Raw genomic sequence first — 21,244 nt, 5'->3', positions numbered from 1 at the left:
TTTTTGGGGGGACCGGTTTTGTTATACTGAGGGGGAGCCTGTTGCCTAATATGAACCAATTTTTGTTTCATGCTCTGATAACTGGCTTGTTTTCTTGCGAAGAAGTTTCTCAGTATTTGGTAGTCCTTCTCTCTTTAGTTAACCGTTGGGCCCAATTAGAGCGAATATTTTGAAAGACATTTAGCAAAAATTCAATACAGAAAAATTCACTGTGACAAATGGTCTGGACGCCTAATATGGACCAGTTTAGACCGGGCCTTCACGAATCACTGTAAAAAAAAAACCCCGCCACAACCATACTTCGAAATAACATGATAGGGGAAGGGCTCCTCAGTAATATGGACCGGCTCCTAATATGGACCACCTCCTGTTCTGACAAACTAACGGCGCTAGAGCGTTAAAAATAATTTCATTCGATGTATTCACCCTCACTGGATAACTTGCACATGTCAAAACAGTTGCAGTAACACAAACCTCAAAACCGTTAGACTTTTTCTCTTTTTTTCACTTTTGGCAGCGTTCACTCTAAATTCGCCGCCTAAAACGGACTCGTTTCTGTCCACAGCCAAAGCTTTTGTCACACAAAATGTGCTATATATGAGAGCTAAGACCGTATTTGTTACATTTTAGCAGTTTTGACCCCGAGTTTCTACTGCAAACAAAAATAATAGCAAAATCTCAACTGAGTATGTGTGAGTCCGCTAATATGGACCACCTTCAACAAATCGAAGAAATTAAAATCTAAATGTTATTTTCATTAATTCATTAAGAAGCTTGCTGACAATAACCTATAACTAGCTCTCGAGATTTCAAAAAAATATAACAAATAGTGGTTTTTTTGTGGAAGTTGATAATTTTACTTATTTTCACTCTGTTTTTGATAAGCTTCTTTAGTTTCCTGGTGTGCTCCAAATAATGCTCTCATCAACCCGAAACAGATAAATCTAAAGCATCTTTTAATTAGTCTGACTTGCACACTAAATGGTTGTATCATGCTATTTCGAAGTACTAGGGGGCTTTTTACAGTGTAGGAGCCTGGGCGCCTAATATGGACCATTTGTGAATTTTTCTGTATTTAATTTTTGCTGAATGTCTATCAAAGCTATTTTACTCTAATTAGGCCCAACGGTTAACCAAAGAGAGAAGGACTACCAAACACAAAATGAAACTTCTTCGCAAGAAAACAAGCCAGTTATCAGCATGAAACAAAAAGTGGTCCATATTAGGAGCCCTTCCCCTACAACTTAGTGTGCAAGTCAGACTTATTATTATATGCTTTAGATGTAGCTATCTGTTTCGGTTTGATGAGAACATTATTGGAAGCACAACAGGAAACTAAAAAAACTAAAACTAAATGAAATTATCACGACTTCCACGAAAAGAAGACTATTTGTTATATTTCTTTGAAAGCTCGAGGGCTACTAGTTATGAGGTTGTTTTCAGCAAGCATCTCAGTTAATGATTTAATGAAACTAGCCTTTATGATCTTTTCTTTTTTTCTTTACGATGTTGAAAGTGGTCCGTATTATTTTGAGGTATACGGGGCTTTTCGTGATTCTTCACATCGTCAAACACAAACACACACACACACACACACACACACACACACACACACACACACATGCGTGACACTGACACACACACCGTCACACTACGTGACATACACACACACACACCGTCACACACACACGCACACACCCATACACTGACACACACAGAGGAACACATCGCACACACACACACACACACACACACACACACACACACCGCCGCAGTCACAAAAGCTGAGTACAGAGGAATAGCCACGGAGAGAGATACTGAACGAAGACAAAGATCGAGTGAACACGAACATTTTCAACATTATATGTTTTATTGAGCTTTGCAGAAATAATGTCATCACAAACTGAGAAGATAGAAAGAGAAAAGATCAAAAGCGTTGTATCCCTTCATAAGTATACAGTTTTAGCACCCAACGTCGGTTGTGTTAAAAGGAAAAACAACGAACTTTAGCTAGTATTTCAGAAATCGTCTGTTGTCGTTCAATGGAAATGTAACTGTAAGCACAAAGATTGTTTCCATGCAGCACTGGGCGTTACAGAGCCGTTCCACAAGGCACGCGTTCGAAGAGCTGCAGAGCACTGCAGAGGATTGTGATGACTGTAGAGAAAGAGGTGGGATTGCCGAGACCAATGACTGCTCGGTCAGCCCAGACCATCTTTACTGGCACTTCTCGGCGTTCTTGACGAAGCGGAACTGAAAAGAAAATCGAGAAAGGCGAAAGTTAATTGGATACTAAATGGAGAAAGGTGAAAGAAAATTGGATACTAAATGGAGAAAGGTGAAAGTAAATTGGATGCAGAATGGAGAAAGGCGAAAGTAAATTGGATGCAGAATGGAGAAAGGTGAAAGTAAATTGGATGCAGAATGGAGAAAGGTGAAAGTAAATTGGATGCAGAATGGAGAAAAGCGAAAGTAAATTGGATGCAGAATGGAGAAAAGTGAAAGTAAATTGGATGCAGAATGGAGAAAGGCGAAAGTAAATTGGATGCAGAATGGAGAAAGGTGAAAGTAAATTGGATGCAGAATGGAGAAAGGTGAAAGAAAATTGGATACTAAATGGAGAAAGGTGAAAGTAAATTGGATGGAGAAAGGTGAACGTAAATTAGATGCAGAATGGAGAAAGGCAAAAGAAAATTGGATGCAGAATGGAGTAAGGCGAAAGAAAATTGGATACAGAATGGAGAAAAGTGAAAGTAAATTGGATGCAGAACTGATGGAGAAAGGCGAAAGTAAATTGGATGCAGAACTGATGGAGAAAGGTGAAAGTAAATTGGATGCAGAATGGAGAAAGGCGAAAGTAAATTGGATGCAGAATGGAAAAAAGGTGAAAGTAAATTGGATGCAGAATGGAGAAAGGTGAAAGAAAATTGGATGCAGAATGGAGAAAGGTGAAAGTAAATTGGATGCAGAATGGAGTTCTAAAGGCGAAAGTAAATTGGATGCAGAATGAAAAAAAGATGAAAGAAAATTGGATGCAGAATGGAGAAAGGTGAAAGTAAATTGGATGCAGAATGGAGAAAGGTGAAAGTAAATTGGATGCAGAATGGAGAAAGGCGAAAGTAAATTGGATGCAGAATGGAGAAAGGTGAAAGCAGTATGCACGATACCACATACACTTTCATGTAGGCTATATACGTTCAACAGCATTTCCCGTTTTCAATTATGGATGAAATGTCATGCAAACTCGAGAAAAGTATAGTTTACATTTTGTTTAGGTAAGTCTATGTATTGTAACCACACATGTATTCAGATTACATAGAATGATAATTGGTTAACCTGTGGTACAGACGTCACAATTTTTGAGAGAGACAATTTTGAGAATGACGATTTTGAGAATCATTCAGTCTGACGACGAAATTCCCACAGGGCTGAACCAGTCTGGATATTGCCTCTGTATCTTCACAACTATAAACACATTTATAGTAAACATGACATATGTATATGTTTTTGAAATCAGGAGAAAGTGGGGAATACGATGCAATTATTTTTTAAACTGCTAGTGAAAATTCGATTTTAATGACAAGTTTAATGAGCAAACTTATTAACTAATTTTCACGCTGCTGAGCTGTTCCAATCCCATAGTCCGGACTTTGTCGAAAATTGCTTGACCAAAATTTCAATTAATTTGATTGAAAAATGAGGGCCTCAACTTTCAGAAAAAGCCGGATATGACGTCATCAAAGATATTTATCGGAAAAATGAAAAAATCGTCTGGGGATATTATACCGAGGACCTCTCATGTGCAATTTCATGAAGATCGGTCCAGTAGTTTTCTCTGAATCGATGTATACACACACATACATACATACATACATACATGCACACACACACACACACACACACACACACACACACACACACACACACACACACACACACACACATATATATATATATACATCACGACCCTCGTCTCGATTCCCCGTCTATGTTAAAACATTTAGTCAAAACTTGACTAAATGTAAAAATGAACTCACGAAGTCGATGAGACCGTAGAAAGCATCAGCGGAAACCTTGGGGTGGGCGCCCAGGGTCACGGGGCAGTCAGTTCTGGCCAGGGAGGCTGCACACAGTCACATGGACGACACCGTCATTACGACAGGCGTACGGTGGAACCCCCCATTTAAGACCCCCAATTTAGGACTGCCTCCCCATTGAAATCCTGTTTTTTCAGACATTTTGTTCATAACATTCTGTTCATATACTCCCCATTTTAAGAATGTCAGACCTGATTTTGTAGGTCTTAAAAGCCGAGTTCCACTGTATATGCATTGGTCGACAGTGATCCATTAAATCATCTACCTGTACTTTGAGAAATGTGAGAAAACGCTTGTTCATACCACACACACACACACACACACACACAGACACACACACACACACACACACACACACACACATACCCGCACACACACACACACCGACACATACACACACATACACAAACACACACACACACAAACACACACACACACGCACACATACACACAGACAGACACACACACACACAGTGACACACACACACACACACACACACACACACACACGCTAGCACGCACGCACTCACGCACGTACACTCACACACTCTTTCTCTCTCTCTCTCTCTCTCTCTCTCGCTCAGGATTGATTCGCAAAGATGGCGCGTGTCACGTGATGATAATGTATTCCACTGACCTCCGGCATCAACGGTGACACAGGGAGCGCCGTTGACGGTCACAGTGATGTCGGTGGAGCCGAGGCTTACCATCTGGATGTCGTACCAGCCGTTGCTGTCCTGCCATCATCATCATCATCATCATCATCATCATCATCATCATCATCATCATCATCATCATCATCATCATCGTCGTCGTCATCGTCATCATCGTCATCGTCATCATCATCATCGTCGTCGTCGTCGTCGTCGTCAGTCGTCATTTGTTAACGGTCTATCATAATCCACCCACCCCTTATTGATACCTTTCTCCCCATGCAGATCCAGGTTTTCACACACTGTAGTATAAGAGCACCCTTCTACTTGAAACCATCGGTGATGACTGGTTTTCAGTGTTGATCTATGACTTTCCGGCCGACATATGAACTCAATGTTTTGATATAGCTTCACGCGACTTTTTTTGAAATAAAACCATCCTTCCACTTGGACACACATGAACACTCGACAGCCTGGCTGCTTCCTGTCAACAGCAGACACACATGAACAGATCTCGCAAGGCCACGCAAGGTAACGCAGATGTATCGCGCGACTTCGCGGCGCTGGCCGATAGGGCAAGTCGCCAATTCATGAAGCCCTGAGAACCAATGAAACACAAGGAACGTTGCAATACTCACGGTCTTGACCTGACAGCTGCTGTCCATGGAGTCGTTGACGAAGCGGAAGTAGACTCCGAGCGTGTTACCGGTGAGCACGAGCTCGATGGACTTCTGATTGTCGACGTCGTCGTCGCAGTCGTCGGACAGCAGCACCGTGCGACCGTTGTTGGATGAGCGGACACGGACACGCAGGTTGGATTTCCAGGGACCTGTGGAGATGAGGGTGGTGATTTTAGGGGTCAGTGTAGGCCGGTGATAGGGACATCTTTGTGTTTGTAAAGCTTGCCTTCAGGCTTACTCACACCTTTAAGTTCAACACGCATCTTTCCTAAACTTACAGGAACACCTACCGACGATGAGGTGCAGGCCTTGAAGACATAGGAAAAGAGGAGAAGCTAGAAACGTCAAGTCTGCTGACACTCTGTCCCATTTGAATACAGTGGAACCCCCCTTTTAAGACTCCCCCAATTTAAGAATTCTTCCCTTTTAAGACCTTGCTTTTTACATTTAGTCAAGTTTTGACTAAATGTTTTAACGTAGAGGGGGAATCGAAACGAGGGTCGTGGTGTATGTGCGTGCGTGCGTGCGTGTGTGTGTGTGTGTGTGTCTGTGTGTGTGTGTAGAGCGATTCAGACTAAACTACTGGACCGATCTTTATGAAATTTGACATGAGAGTTCCTGGGTATGAAATCCCCAGATGTTTTTTTCATTTTTTTGATAAATGTCTTTTATGACGTCATATCCGGCTTTTCGTGAAAGTTGAGGCGGCACTGTCACGCTCTCATTTTTCAACCAAATTGGTTGAAATTTTGGTCAAGTAATCTTCGACGAAGCCCGAACTTCGGTATTGCATTTCAGCGTGGTGGCTTAAAAATTAATTAATGACTTTGGTCATTAAAAATCTGAAAATTGTAAAAAAAAATAAAAAAAAATTTATTAAACGATCCTAATTTACGTTCATCTTATTCTCCATCATTTTCTGATTCCAAAAACATATAAATATGTTATATTTGGATTAAAAACAAGCTCTGAAAATTAAATATATAAAAATTATTATCAAAATTAAATTGTCGAAATCAATTTAAAAACACTTTCATCTTATTCCTTGTCGGTTCCTGATTCCAAAAACATATTGATATGATATGTTTGGATTAAAAACACGCTCAGAAAGTTAAAACAAAGAGAGGTACAGAAAAGCGTGCTATCCTTCTTAGCGCAACTACTACCCCGCTCTTCTTGTCAATTTCACTGCCTTTGCCATGAGCGGTGGACTGACGATGCTACGAGTATACGGTCTTGCTGAAAAATGGCATTGCGTTCAGTTTCATTCTGTGAGTTCGACAGCTATTTGACTAAATGTTGTATTTTCGCCTTACGCGACTTGTTTAGATTTTCTGTTCATAGCCTCTGTAAATGTACCCCCTTTTTAAGACCCCCTCCTTTTTAAGACCTGATTTTCTCAGATTGTGAAGGTCTTAAAATGGGGGTTCCACTGTAAATACCTCTTTCCCTGAATGGCGTGGGTCACTCACCGACGAGGTCGTTGCTGGCGAAGCTCTGCACGACGAGAGGCGTGCCCTCGAGACTGAGGGCCTTTCCAGAGGAGCTAGAGGCATCGTCCACCGTCAGATCGTACAGGTTAGCCTTGGCCTGTTCCTCGCCGTAACGCACGTAGGTGGAGCTGTTGTAGCGTCCAGTATCCCGGTCAAAGGAGATGTCCGCCAGGGGGGAGCACTCAGCCACGACTGGGGAATAAGGGAAAGCATCCATGGTTAGTTGGGCAAGACAAATGTCGCCAATATTTTTACAGAGTGACGTTAAATAACGATTTTATCATCATCGTTGGTTGGTAAGGTCAATTAGACAAGCGCCAGGATTTAGGAGTCGAGGTTAGAGACTTTATTTAGTTCGGACTAAACTGTACCCAGGTCCCTCAATGCAGTTTATCACGGTCTCTAAGCGCGACTTCTGCATACCGGCCCAGAGTGATAGGTCCGTCAGAGGTGATTGACTGGTCGGACGAGTTTATCCGTCCGTGTATCTGTCGAACCAACCATCTAACAAGATAATTCAAGATTCCATTTTTAAGTTGATTATTTCTTTATTAAAGCCAGACAGCTAGCCAGTCAATCAACCAAGAATCCAGCACACACACACACACACACACACACACACACACACACACACACACACACACACACACACACACACACACACACACACACACACACACACACACACACACACACACACACACACTCTCTCTCTCTCTCTCTCTCTCTCTCTCTTTCTCTCTCTCAGCCAGCATTTCGCGCACGCACGCACTTAGTCTACGCAAAATCTGCATTGTCTATATACATACCAGAAGAAGGACGTCCAAACTGGCGAGCCACCTCCTGACCGGGCTGGACACAGCTACACTGGGCAGCACTGAAGACGGAGCCGGGGGGACACATCTGGGGCGGGAAGGCGTAGACACGGCCGTGGTTGCCCATGGGCGTGTCACTGGTCAGGACTTGCTGGAACCACTCGTCGTTCAGCGCCACGCTCTTGCACTCGTTGTCTGGCAGCGGACACACACGTACAGACCATGGAATGTTCTTATCAAGACACAAAGATAAGCTTCTCTCCTCTCCTCCCTCCCTCTCTCTTGCCTTCCTCAGTCCATCTCCCTCTCTCCTTCCTCCCTCTCTCTCTCACTCTCCTTCTTTCTTTTTCTCTCTGTGCATCTTTCTCAGGGGGAGGAGGGGGGGTTCTTTTTTTCACGAGTTTAGACCCAAAAAGTACCATTCCAATGTAACATAGTCACACAGTCAGGGGGGGGGGGGGGCTTTGCTCCTCCCCTCCCTCTCCCCCTCTCTGTCTTTCTGTCTCGATTTCTTTCAGTTTGTCTCTTTCTCTGTCTTTCACTTTTTCAGGGTGTCTGTCTGTCTGTCTGTCTGTGAGTCCAAATGCCTACAGGGGAATGACCAGGGATGGCCAAATCTCGACATTAATTTTTAACTCGCCAGGCGGGCGAATAACTTCAAGAAAGTCACTAGCCCGGCAGAAATTTCCCTGGCCCGGAACATAGGGGAAGGGCCCCTAATATGGACCACTTTTCGTTTATTGCTGATAACTAGCTTCTTTTTTTTTTGCGGAGAAGTTTCATTTTGTGGTTGGTAGTTCTTCTCTCTTAATCTAACCGTTAGGCCTATTTAGAGTGAAATAGCTTTGATAGACTTTCAACAACAATTAAATACAGAAAAAATCACAAATGGTCCATATTAGGAGCCTGGGCGCCCAATATGGACCAGTGAAGCGGCCTTCACGAATCACTGTAAAAAGCCCCCTATACTTCAAAATAACATGATACAACTTAGTGTGCAAGTCAGACTAATTCAAATATGCTTTAGATTTAGCTGTTTCGGGTTGATGAGAGCATTATTTGAAGCACACCAGGAAACTGAAGAAGCTTATCAAAAACAGAGTGAAAATAAGTGAAATTATCAACTTCCACAAAAAAGACTATTTGTTATATTTTTTGGAAATCTCGAGGGCTAGTTATAGGTTATTTTCAGCAAGCTTCTTAATGAATTAATTAAAATTGCCTTTAGTTTTTATTTTCTTCGATTTGTTGAAGGTGGTCCATATTAGGGGACTCACACATACTTTGAGGTTTTGCTATTATGTTTTGTTTGCAGAAGAAACTCGGGGTACACACTGTTAAAATGTAACAAATACTGCCTTTGCTGTCATATATAGCCATTTTTGTGTAATGAAAGCTTTGGCTGTGGACAGAAACGAGCCCGTTTTAGGCGGCGAATTTAGAGTGAACGCTGCCAAAAGTGAAAAAAAGAGAAAAAGCCTAACGGTTTTGATGTTTGTGTTTCTGCAACTGTTTTGACATGTGCAAGTTATCCAGAGAGGGTGAATACAGCGAATGAAATTGTTTTGAGCGCTCTAGCACCGTTAGTTTGTCAGAACAGGAGGTGGTCCATATTAGGAGCCGGTCCATATTAGGAGCCTTTCCCCTACTACAGTTGATCTGCAGTGTTTGTATGACTTTAAAACCCGATATTCTAACCAAAAGGGTCGCATTTGACCAGAATGTTCATTGGCTAGCCGGGCTAGTTGCCAAGGGGTTTCTACTAGCCCGTCGGATTTTTGACTCGCCCCTGGCGACCGGGCGGACGATTTGGCCATCCCTGTGCTAAAGTTAGAAATATGACGCAGTACCCGACAACTATGCATCATTTTTAAAACAACACTATAATGCTTCAAGTACAAGGAGATACTCACTGTGAATCTGATCGAACAACTCCTCATCGTTGGTGCTATCGTACTCCGCCAGGGACACGGAGATAAGGGCCGCAACCACGGACACGATGTTCAACAGCTTCATCTGCAGCACAGGAAGTGACGTCATTCACATTGGTTATTCAACACTCAAGCCACTTGAACGGGAATTAGCACGGTAAAGGGCGACAACATTAGCACAGATAACAACTTCGTGACTATGTTAATTCAGGGCCGGACCCAGGGGGGGGGGTTCCAGGGGTTCCGGAACCCCACCCCTGGAAAAAGCATGTACCTTGCTTTGAGTGTTTTTTAAAAGTTTTTTTTAAAAATAAATTGTGTGTGTGTCTCTAACAAATTTTATTCAATGTGAAATCCGATGAGAAAAAGGTACCCCCCCCCCCCCCACCACCTTCGCTGATTTGCCCCCCCCCCCTAAAAAGGACAACTCATTTGGTCCGGCCCTGTAATTGTGTGTGTGTGTGTGTGTGTGTGTGTGTGTGTGTGTGTGTGTGTGTGTCACTATGTGTGTGTGTGTGTGTGTGTGTGTGTAAGTAAAAAGACAAAGCAGGGACAAATATCTTGGGCAAATGATATCCTTATATCGCAGAAATGTTCCTAGCATTTACTTTAGCAAGCACATTTTGCTGAAAAGAAAATAGAAAGTTCCGGAATTTTCGGAAGATTAAATCTGTCCCCGGTAATACGTCACGCCTAGGCCTACATCCAGACAATTTAATGACGCCTGTGTTATCAAAGAGTAATTCAAGAAAGATGCAAAGTGTACTCACTGTCGTTGTGTAGGAGAAGGCAGGACAGAGTAAAAGCCAGGAAAGATGAAAAGCTTCAGGTTTGAATGGGTACAGCGGCGGGTAGCTCTATCAAGGCTGATGTCACGCACCCACACCTATATGTACCCGTCCTGCCGGCTTAGCCCCACCCCTACCCGTTCACATGCAAATTGCTCTTGTCAGCGTGCTAACGTGCATCAGTGTTTTTGTTAAATTAAGGGGTTTGGTTGATTTATTCTTCCTGTGGAAAATGAGATGTGTTTTTACACCCCCGGTATAGGGGTGTGTATAGGATTCGCTCGATGTGTTTGTTTGTTTGTTTGTGTGTTTGTGTTCGCATATAGATCTCAAGAATGAACGGACCGATCGTCACCAAACTTGGTGAACAGGTTCTATACATTCCTGAGACGGTCCTTACAAAAATTGGGACCAGTCAAACACACGGTTAGGGAGTTATTGGTGGATTAAGATTCTACAAGGACTTATAGAGGGACATATTAATGGTCAAAGGGAAATAACCTTCTCAGTTGGTGGCAGTGAGAATGGTAAGGACGGGGTTTTTTTTTCCTACCTCGGAGGAATTTCTTGTTCTTTGAGCCTTCAAAATTGGTTGTGCGTTTTTGTTTTTTGGTGGTGCCTGTCTTTTCTCTTTTGTGTTGTCGTTTCTTGCTTAACGTGATGTAGAACCAAGGACTACTAAAAGACTTCTTTTAGTAGTCCTTGACGTAGAACATAAAACCTCTATGCATTAGAATCGGCGACATGGCAAAGCTGGAGATTCTGACCTGAAACAACGCCAACGAATATGATAAAGCCTTTACTGTGAGAGTGTAAAAGAACTTAACGTATAGCATTGAAGATTGCTCATGCAAGTCGTTGGCAAAACAAAAACATTTATTTCAGCTGCGATATAAAGTTGAATACCTTTGGACAGAGTAATAATTGTAGTTTAAAAAGAAGGTTGGACCAACTGATGATAACTGTGTTTCGCTGATACGACTGAATCTGTTTTTTGGGGTTTATTTGGTCGCTGGTCTAGAATTTTTTTATTTAATTTTTTATATTTAGGTAGAAAATGGGGAGGGAAGGATGGGGTGGTTTTGAGAGAAAAGACAGTACATTTCGACTCGACAACACCTGTTTCTGTGAGATGTGTAAACATGCATTGGGTTGAAGTGGGGATGGGGGGATTCTTTGAGTTCTATTTGTGTGACGCGCATTTGGTTTGGACGATTTATTTTCAAGATGTCTTGAAGCTTGTGTTACAATGGCGGAGACACGAGCAGTAGGACAGGCCTGACTCAGGAAATATCCCCTGGTCCCGTGAAACGAACAGCACAGGTGTACACGGCCTATGTACCTATAGACACCTATTAACTTTTGCCTCCCATTAATTCGCACCTCAGGCTTCTTCACCTGTGCAACTTGAAACAAATTGGGAAAGAAGCTTGCGTCACTGTCCGTGTTTACTTGCACGGGTTTGTTAAACACGAGAAGGGGGTGGGGGTAGGGGAGGGGGGTGGGGGTGGGGGTGGGGGGTGGGGTAGAGGATATGCTGACCGTAGATCGTTGCATGAGCACTTCATTTTCAGAAAGGTCTACTTTGTTCTTCAAAGAAGAAAAAACCAAAAAGACAGTTAAAAAACATACACCTTACAAAAGAACCAGCAAACAACTTTCAGAAAGCTACACGTGCGTGTTTAATACAAAAGATGCAGCGCAGGCTTGTTCTGTGACTGGTCGTCATGTGCGTTTTGTTGTTTTCTCGTTTTCTGCACTTGGATAATTTCAAAAAGATGCCTGGAACAAGGTTGTTTGAAGCGAACACCGTGTTCGCCATTAACAACAAGCAAAGGTTGTTTTTGAACAATGTTGAACAGGCATCACTTTGGGCCCATAACTTGACTAACGCTCAGCGAATACAGGGATTGCACATTTCGGGTTTTGTTGTTCTTGCCCTTGTCCAGAAGTGGCACGAACTTAGGCCCCAAATCGTCCAGAAACATAATCAAATGGGGCAGAGAGTTACAGCAACACAGTATGTCGTACACATTTGAACATTATTAATGTACAGGGCACACTATCATCATTTTATATCATATACATTACGAGCACGTGTCGAATACATTACGAGCCCTAGTAACGTCCCTTTGTTTTCAACATCGTTCAGAAAAGGGCTTTGCGTTCTCAGCATATTTAGGTACTTTGAACACCAGTGTTATTGTGTATTGTAATTCAATCAAGTTTGCGTTTTTATGAAACAGATCTTGTGATTGGTCAGAATGCCCCAACTCATTAAAAATTACCGGTCATTAATTGTCGATAACCAATCGCTAAAAAATCCATTTACAACCTGCTGGCGAGGCGCATTGATACAGCCTCAACTAGTCTCGGTTAGCTTTGAGGGTCATTTCACAAGTAGGAAATATGAAGGCCAACGAAATACCGAGACCATAAGGTATGCGAAGTGATGACGTCGAATACGTGACGTAAGTTGATGTATGAATTCTTCCGGACTACGTCAGTCAATTCCAAAGATCGCTTTTGTGATGAAAAGAATTTGTTTTAGAGTTTGCTGTTCAGAAACCCGTCAAAAAAGAAGGGAAAATGTGTGTGAAAGAAAACAAAACAGGAGCAGAGTGATACGATATGAATACAGAGACATGTTTCTTGGGACTTGACCCTTGCAGGTAGGTGGACTGGAAGTAGTGTGTGAACAGAACAGAACCAATTCTGTCTGTTTACCATCACATGAAAGCAGGAAAGAGATCGTCGTCAGATTGAATTACAATAACATTAACATTCTTCCATTTGAAACTTCTCGGTCTTCATCGTGGATTGACGCCCTCTCAAAGTCTAATTGAAGCCCTCCGTCGCTTCGCTCCGTCGGGCTTCAATTGCCTTTGGTCGGGCGTCAATCCCCGATGAAGACCTCGAAGTTTCAAATGGAAGCATGTTAATGTGTAAATGTTAATTATTGTTTATCCTACATACGTCCCGAGAGAGACACCCGTGAGATAATAATCGTTCAAATCACACGTGTGTATATCATGTAAATGAGGTCATGTCAAGCAAGTCTGGCAGGGACCTGTTTTTCCACTGCTTATGATGCCAAAGTCACCGAGACAAACGTCATTATAGAAACAAAATTTGCGCTCGCTAATTACCCTCGATGAATCTTTAGAACTAACTCGTCACGCCACACTTTCAGAGTGACGTTTCTTTGCTTTGACGTAATAGATTGCACGAGGCTTTAGAAGAGATCGAGGTTCCAAAACAAGCGTCTTCAATTTAGCTGCCTCGTCTGCCAGACATTTTCAGTAAAATACACGTAAGTACAGTATGTAGGATAAACAGAATACTACATGGCTTGCTGTGTCGTACCAGATTTACACTCGTTGCTTTTTCAAATAGTGAACAGCTCGCTTTCGCTCGCAGTTCAATATTTAAAAAAACAACTCGTGTCAATCTGGTACGACACAGCAAGCCATGTAGTATTCTCTATCGATGTTATTTCCTTGCAATACCAATGCTGACGTCAGAAGAGATTTGTAACATTTGACGTCACTGGGACACTTTAGACGCTGTTCCCTCGGAAACGTTTGTTTTAACACTCACGCCGTGGATCGTGTAACTCTGCATTTGCGCCACCGCAACTTTTTATCGCTTCACGCCGACGAAGAGGCAAGCTGCGAGGTAGGTCTCTCGAATGATAAATTAAATTGTTAGAATGCTAGGCACTCAGCATGTTCTCAAGTGTTGCATTTCACATACTTATATCCTTAGCTATATTTCTGTATATATTTTTTGATGCTTTGATGGCCCTGGTGATCGTGACGATCTGTTTTTCTTCTCGTTTCCCCATGTTTTGGGCATATTTTCAGTTTCTGCGTCAAATGCAACAAAACGGAGATTACTGGTTATTCTTGGACATGTTCACTGATAACTTTAATGTTTTATGAATCTCCACGTGTAGTTTCTCTGTATATAGTTCCATATATACTTTGCAAGAAGCAGATAAAAACAGAGTGTCAACAACTCTCTGTAATTCGCCACCGCATCAATTCAATGTTAGATGTAACTCGCCACCGCATTGTTTGTTATTCGCCACCGCACTACGCAAATTGTTATTTTCAAACGCATCAACATCGTGGAGGCATTTAAACCTTTATTTTTGTCACAAAACCGACAGCAATTGATAGGAGCATTTTAACTTTAGTGCTGCAAGTTTTAAACTCAGGGGCGTGGCGTGATCTTGCCTATGCAAAGGATTTAAAGGCACCATGAGTTGACAAATCAAACTGTAGTATTTCTTCTTCTTCGTCTTCTATTTCTTCTTCTTCTTCTACTTCTTCTGTATGAAAAGTATGCTTATCTGTCCTTGAGTGTATAACCCACATGTACTGGAATGTGCTTATATATATACTGTTCAAAAAAAGAAACGCATAGTTGCTACTTGCCAAATTTGTTTTATTTTTCGAAAAAATTAACAGAAAATCCAATATTTAGATTATTTGTTTGAAATTTGGTATGGACACAGTTGAATGCACACACAGTTCATTTGCATCTTCAAATCAATCAGTCAATCAATACGATTGGGTGCCGAGGCTGTCAAGTCAGTAGGGGGTGTGACTGCCTTGAGCAGCAACAACTGCCCGGCACCTTCTGGGCATGGACTGGATCAGATGCCGGATATCTTGCTGTGGGATGGTGTCCCACTCCTCCTGAAGTGCCTGCAATAGATCGCGGTGATTTTCCGGCGCTTCTTCTCGTCTGCGCACACGTCTGTCCAATTCATCCCAGAGGTGTTCTATCGGGTTCATGTCTGGCGACATGGATGGCCAGGGAAGCACCTGGACATGGTGGTCGGTGAGGAACTGGGTGGTGAGTCGTGCTGTGTGCGGGCGAGCGTTGTCCTGCTGGAATATGGCATCCTGGTCAGCCAGAAGAGGAAGGGCGTGTGGGCGCAGAATTTCCTCCACGTATCGCTGGGCAGTTATGCGCCCTTGGACGTGCACCAGGGTGCTCCTTCCAGCGGTATTGATCGCCCCCCACACCATGACGCCTCCACCACCATGAACGGGTGCCTCATCCACACAGTTGGGCGCGTAACGTTCGTTTACTCTCCGGTAGACCCTCCTCCGACCATCATGTCGCTGGAGCAGGAAGTAGGACTCGTCGCTGAACCACACGTGTCTCCAGTGATTCCGGACGGTCCAGCGAAGGTGCTGGTTGCCCCACTGCACTCGGTTCTGGCGATGGCGGCGGGTGAGGACAGCTCCTCTGTGAGGTCTGCGAGCTCTCAAACCAGCTTCATGCAGGCGGTTCCGCACGGTCTGGTCCGATAATCGGTGTGGCCCGGGGAGAGCCTGGACAGAAGATGAGGCCGACAGGAAACGATTCCGGAGGTGGCGGAGCCGTATGAAGCGGTCGTGAGCAGCAGTTGTCGCCCTTGGTCTTCCCGCTCGTGGCAAGTCAGCAAAGGAGCCAGTGGCTTGAAACCTGACCCACGGTCTACTGATGGTGCTCTGGGACACGTGGAAGTGCCTGGCGATTGCACTTTGACTTTGGCCTGCTTGTAAACGACCCAATGCAATTTGGCGGTCTTCTCTGCTCAATCGGGCCATCTTTCGTCGCTGAATTGTCGTCTGATTTCTTTGTGGCGAACAATCCGCTTTTATGGGTTTTGGAAGACATGGTGAGAGCTCAATATTCCCCGAGTTTCACGAGATTACACTGAAGCATGACGAGTGGTCATGCCAAATGAGCAATTTTGACATTGTAGCCACTGATAACGCATGCGTCACGTGCAGAGCTCACTTGTGGCAATGGACGAAAGGTCGACGACCAGATAAACATGTTCTGCAGTTTGGTGGATATCCTTGTAGCCATATAACTAAATTAACCAAATATTACAAGCTATGCGTTTCTTTTTTTGAACAGTATATATATATATACTAGAGGAATACCCGGCTTCGCCGGGGTGAATCGCGAGACAGAGACAGACAGCGTGGCGGTTCACCACAATCACCTTTGAAGGCGAAGTCCTGTCAAACGGGATTGAGAATTTTAGAGCTTATTTCTTAGCCCTATATTATCTGTTATGGATTCTCAAATGCCAGAACATACAGACAGACAAAAGCCGCCAGACCCCATCACAAACAGAACTCTACAATCCACAGGTGTTGCCTCCACACACACACACACACACACACACACACACACACACACACACACACACACACACACACACACATAGACACAGACACAGAAGCCGTATATATCTATCTATATATATAAATATGTAGAGATAGATGACAGTGAATTTTTCGATAAATAGATTCGACCTTTGCACTTTTACAGTGAGGACAACTTACGGGTACATGCAAGGAAAGCCCACAACTTCTAAGGCGAACAACTCTGCAGAGTCTGCTGTGAAGGGCGACGGTAGTCTCCCTATCACACTCGACCTCCTTTGAATGAACTTAGGTCCCTCCCAGGTGGAATGGGAACAGCACGAAAATGATTCAGTGGCCTGAACATTTCATGTCGAGTCCCATCGCTGTCGACGACGCCAAATGTAACCGAGTGCCAAAACACCACAATCATCTTTGAAGGCGAAGTCCACTCAAACGGGATTGAGAATAACTGTTATGGCTTCTCGAAGGAAGGCCTGAACATACTGACACACCAAAGCCGCTAGACTACATCACAAACAGAACTCTACAATCCACAGGTGTTGCCCACACACACACACAAACACACACACAGAGAAGCCGTATATATATATGTATATCTATATCTATAAATATATAGAGATAGATGACAGTGTATTTTTCGCGTGGCTATACATTGATTCGACCTTTTCACTTTTACAGTAAGGACAACTTACGGGTGCAATCGTGACATTCTAAAAATAGTAACGGGAATATGGATTGACGCCACACGAAGGAAGGGAGATAAACGCTGAAAACACTGGAGAAGATAAGGAAGAGTTACTGGGAATGGATCCAGAGAAAAACAGAGAAAAACCAAAATCGGTTCAGCGCTGCGCGCTGAGAGCACGTGTTGAAATATCTCATCGATGAGGTTGTGTCCGGGGTGTAGCTGAATACGGTCTCCAAATTTGAAAAAGATCCACCGAGAACTTTGGCTTGGCATCGCGGACACACACACACACACACAGACAGACAGACAGACAGACAGACAGACAGACACAAGTCGTATATATATATAGATGACCCCCCAAAAAAAATCCCTGGGACTGTGAGATTCAAGAGGTTTAGGGTATGATGACATCAATAGGAAATATAACAGTGCTTACCGTAAGAGTGAAAAAACTACTATATTTACAAGTGGGAAATGCATCGATGACTGCTAGTGATGATCTGAACAGATTACGCAGCAAAATAAAGACACATCAGAACATGAAGACCAACGTTTTCACCAATGAGATTTCACTTCTAGGAAGGCACGCTGATGAAAAGTTTGTCCTCATGTTCTCTTATGCATTCATTTACATTCGGAAGATTGACTACACATACAAGAATGTACAAAAACGTTCCGCATGGTTTGAACATTACTTAGTGTAAGGCGAAAAATGGCAGGGTGGATAGCGTACTGCCCCTATGATCCGCTTGATTTCCTTGGCCGCGGGTTCAATCCCTTGCCGGGACAGTTCATAAAGTGAATTTGGGTTTACGCTATGCATTAAAAGCTTGTCGTCAGTGGTTTTCTTCCGGGTCCTACCAGTTTGTTTTCCTCCACCATTTCAAAACTGTAAATTAATTCCGCCCATCTGCAAAAAAAAAAAAAAAAAAAATTATCTTTCCAAATTCTGATTTCCTAATAGCAGCTTTAATCCTTCGTACCACATGGTGAGTGTGTGTTGTACGATTGTCACCATGTGAGCGTACGTGTTGAAACAAAGCGCCGCACTTTGAGCTCGTAATGAGAAATCGCGCGTATTAAATTTAATTATTATTATTATTAGTTACTGGCAAGCTGCTCAAATCAGCCCCCCCTCCCACGCACACAAACACAACTGATTTTATATCAGTGAAACTAACACCTGTATGCATTTTTTTCTCAATTTATTTATTTTATTTATTTATTCTGTTTTTACAACCCACTGCCAAAACATTTCAATTTTGTTTGTAGTGGACATGTTTCTACATCCCCTGACCATGATCATTTTCATTTCTGATGTCTGATTTCTTTGTCTCCTCCATTTTATTTTTTTAAAGGCATATGCTTGTTGCAGTGCACTCCACAATCTTTATCAATGTTTATGTCACACAGGATTGGAACCTACTAAAGCTGAACTATACACTGAACTGAACAACTCCAAATCAATATTTTCAATTGGAAGTGACAGAATCACTGAACTCTTCAACATATTATGCAATTCATTAGACAGTTGCGGTGGCGAATAACATCCAAGACGTGAAATTGCGGTGGCGAATTACACCAAGCATCGGTGGCGTATAACATGAAGTCTAATTGTTTGTGTTTTCTTTTGCCGCGTGCGTCACCCAAAGACAAAATTGTGCAACAGCATTCATCAAGAATACAAGGGACATGTTTAGCTCACAGGATATCATCACGGGAATGCATCAACTAGTGCTGTTTCGTTGAAGTTACGAAGGAAGGGACAAATCGTGCAATTTCAGCTACAATTCCAGCAGAAATCGGACTTCAGAACTGCCGAAACCTGACATTTCGACTAAAAAAGCACGTACCTTAGACCTTGAGTATATACTTCTTTAAAATGTACTAATGAAGAATCTAGATGATGCCTGAAAGTCCTACAAATTTTCATTTTCTGTGAGAGACCCACCTTGCAGCTTGCCTCTTCGTCGGCGTGAAGCGATAAAAAGTTGCGGTGGCGCAAATGCAGAGTTACACGATCCACGGCGTGACACTAGCGCCATTACAGGCAAATACTCAGCTCCGGAACTAACTGTTCTGAATTATTGTTTTGCTTTGGCTAGACATTATGTCTTCACAAAATAACAATGAGACTGTCTATGAATAAAAGAGGAATGATATAAGAATTTCGGTTAAAAAACAAACAACAAACAAGAGCAAGAACAAGAACAAGAACAACGAGAAGAAAAAGAAGAAGAAGAAAAAGAAGAAGAAGAAGAAGAAGAAGAAGAAGAAGAAGGAGAAGAAGAAGAAGAAGAAGAAGAAAAAAATAACAACAACAACAACTACAACAACAAAAACAACAACAACAACAACAACAACAACAACAAAAACAACACAAGAAACAACAACAACAACAACAACAACAACAACAACAACAACAACAACAACAAAAGTAGAAGGAGAAGAAGGAACAAAATTAATAAGCCTTGTAAAAAAACAAATCCTAAATTGCGAGCCACCTATGCCCTTAATACCAAGACAAAATTAACCCACTGGAAACAAGACAGGGAACATGCAGAACCCGCGACTGTTCACTTCACGGTGGAACGCGTTTGCATCAGAACGGGTTTCATTCTCCGAAAATAACAAAATGAACTATACTACACTGTAGAACATGTTCTCGGAACTGCGGAATAAGGAACGGTAGGGTCTTCTTGCGAGGAAATGTGAGGCAAAGATTGAGGTTCTCTAAATTACGCATGCGTTTTACTGGCCGGTGTAGTTATATTCATTTTCTTTTCAAATTCCAAAGAGGTGTATTGAAATAAAACCGTGGACTTTTACTTAAATTTGAGGTCAAAGCAACCACCAAAGATGTGTGTGCGTGTGCATGTGGGCGTGGATGTGCGTATGTACACGCGCGTGGGCCCTATTTTTTTGCTACGGCTACCATACATTCTTCTCTCGTCTTCCTAGCTGACTGTGTCGTTTTAACTGAAACATATTTCCCTCTTAGCGCTGTTTGCACTTCAAATTATGCCACAGTAAGCCCAGACTCCAAGCAGCACTGGCAATTGGTAACAAGGTGATGCCTCCACAAACACCAATCACGTCCTCAAATTTGCAGGTCACGTTGCCGAAGCCAAGGAACGTGACAAATATTCCGACAGATGAAAAACACAAACACTGGGACATGCGTGACATATTTCCTGATTTAGAGCGGCGGTGCGACATAGGCACAAGAGCCCCTGACATGCATGAAGAATGAGGGGTTAAGTTTGGTACACAACGTAGGGCATGGGGTGGGGGTGAGGGAGAGGGATTTTGAGAAGGGGGGGGGGGGGGGCTGATGGTAGTCTGGAGGGGGTGGTGGCAAAAGACAAAGAGATGGTTGCTGTATACTGATCAATAATGGGAACGCACAAGAAGAAGAAGTATACTGATCAATAATGGGAACGCACAAGAAGAAGAAGTATACTGATCAATAATGGGAACGCACAAGAAGAAGAAGTATACTGATCGATAGAAGAGATCAAGTGGAGTTCTTACACGGGGATCAAAGGAGAATGTCATGGTCCTCATTTAGACTATTATGCGTCAGTTTCACAGTGTAGCAGGTGATGTTTTTCAAACAGGAAATTTGGATTCGCCACAGTTCTTGGACATGGGCGTCGCCAGCTTGAAGTGAATACAATGAGATGCTAAAAACACTTTGCGCCATACACAGTGTACTTTTTGTTTGAAACAGTGTTTTATTCAAATACAAGTTTACAAAGCCATGAAAAATATGTTTTGATAAAGAAGCACAACAAGATAAACTTGTGAATGTGCTCTTAGAGACAAAATAATGAATACCCAGTGTATTTCTTCATTTTGTAGAAATACTTTTCTGACCTCAATCAATATCCGATTGAATACATTGTGTATTGTAT

At 42.7% G+C, this 21,244-nt stretch overlaps 1 protein-coding gene across 1 annotated transcript; it reads right to left on the bottom strand.

Moving 5' to 3' along the window:
• Positions 1-1,851: 1,851 nt before the first annotated feature.
• Positions 1,852-10,595, bottom strand: LOC138965272 (uncharacterized). The gene is made up of 8 exons (XM_070337392.1): positions 10,440-10,595; positions 9,652-9,754; positions 7,733-7,933; positions 6,903-7,115; positions 5,389-5,579; positions 4,735-4,834; positions 4,038-4,123; positions 1,852-2,253 (listed from the first exon to the last, which is right to left on the bottom strand). The coding sequence occupies exons 2-8, from the start codon at positions 9,752-9,754 to the stop codon at positions 2,218-2,220; spliced, it is 930 nt and encodes a 309-aa protein (XP_070193493.1). The 5' UTR covers positions 10,440-10,595; the 3' UTR covers positions 1,852-2,217.
• Between the last annotated feature and the right edge of the window lie 10,649 nt (positions 10,596-21,244).

Source organism: Littorina saxatilis, linkage group LG4, assembly GCF_037325665.1.
Source record: "Littorina saxatilis isolate snail1 linkage group LG4, US_GU_Lsax_2.0, whole genome shotgun sequence".
Lineage (NCBI taxonomy): Eukaryota > Metazoa > Mollusca > Gastropoda > Littorinimorpha > Littorinidae > Littorina > Littorina saxatilis.
The sequence above is the reverse complement of the archived record's forward strand: the minus strand, read 5'-3'. Positions and strand labels throughout refer to the sequence as shown.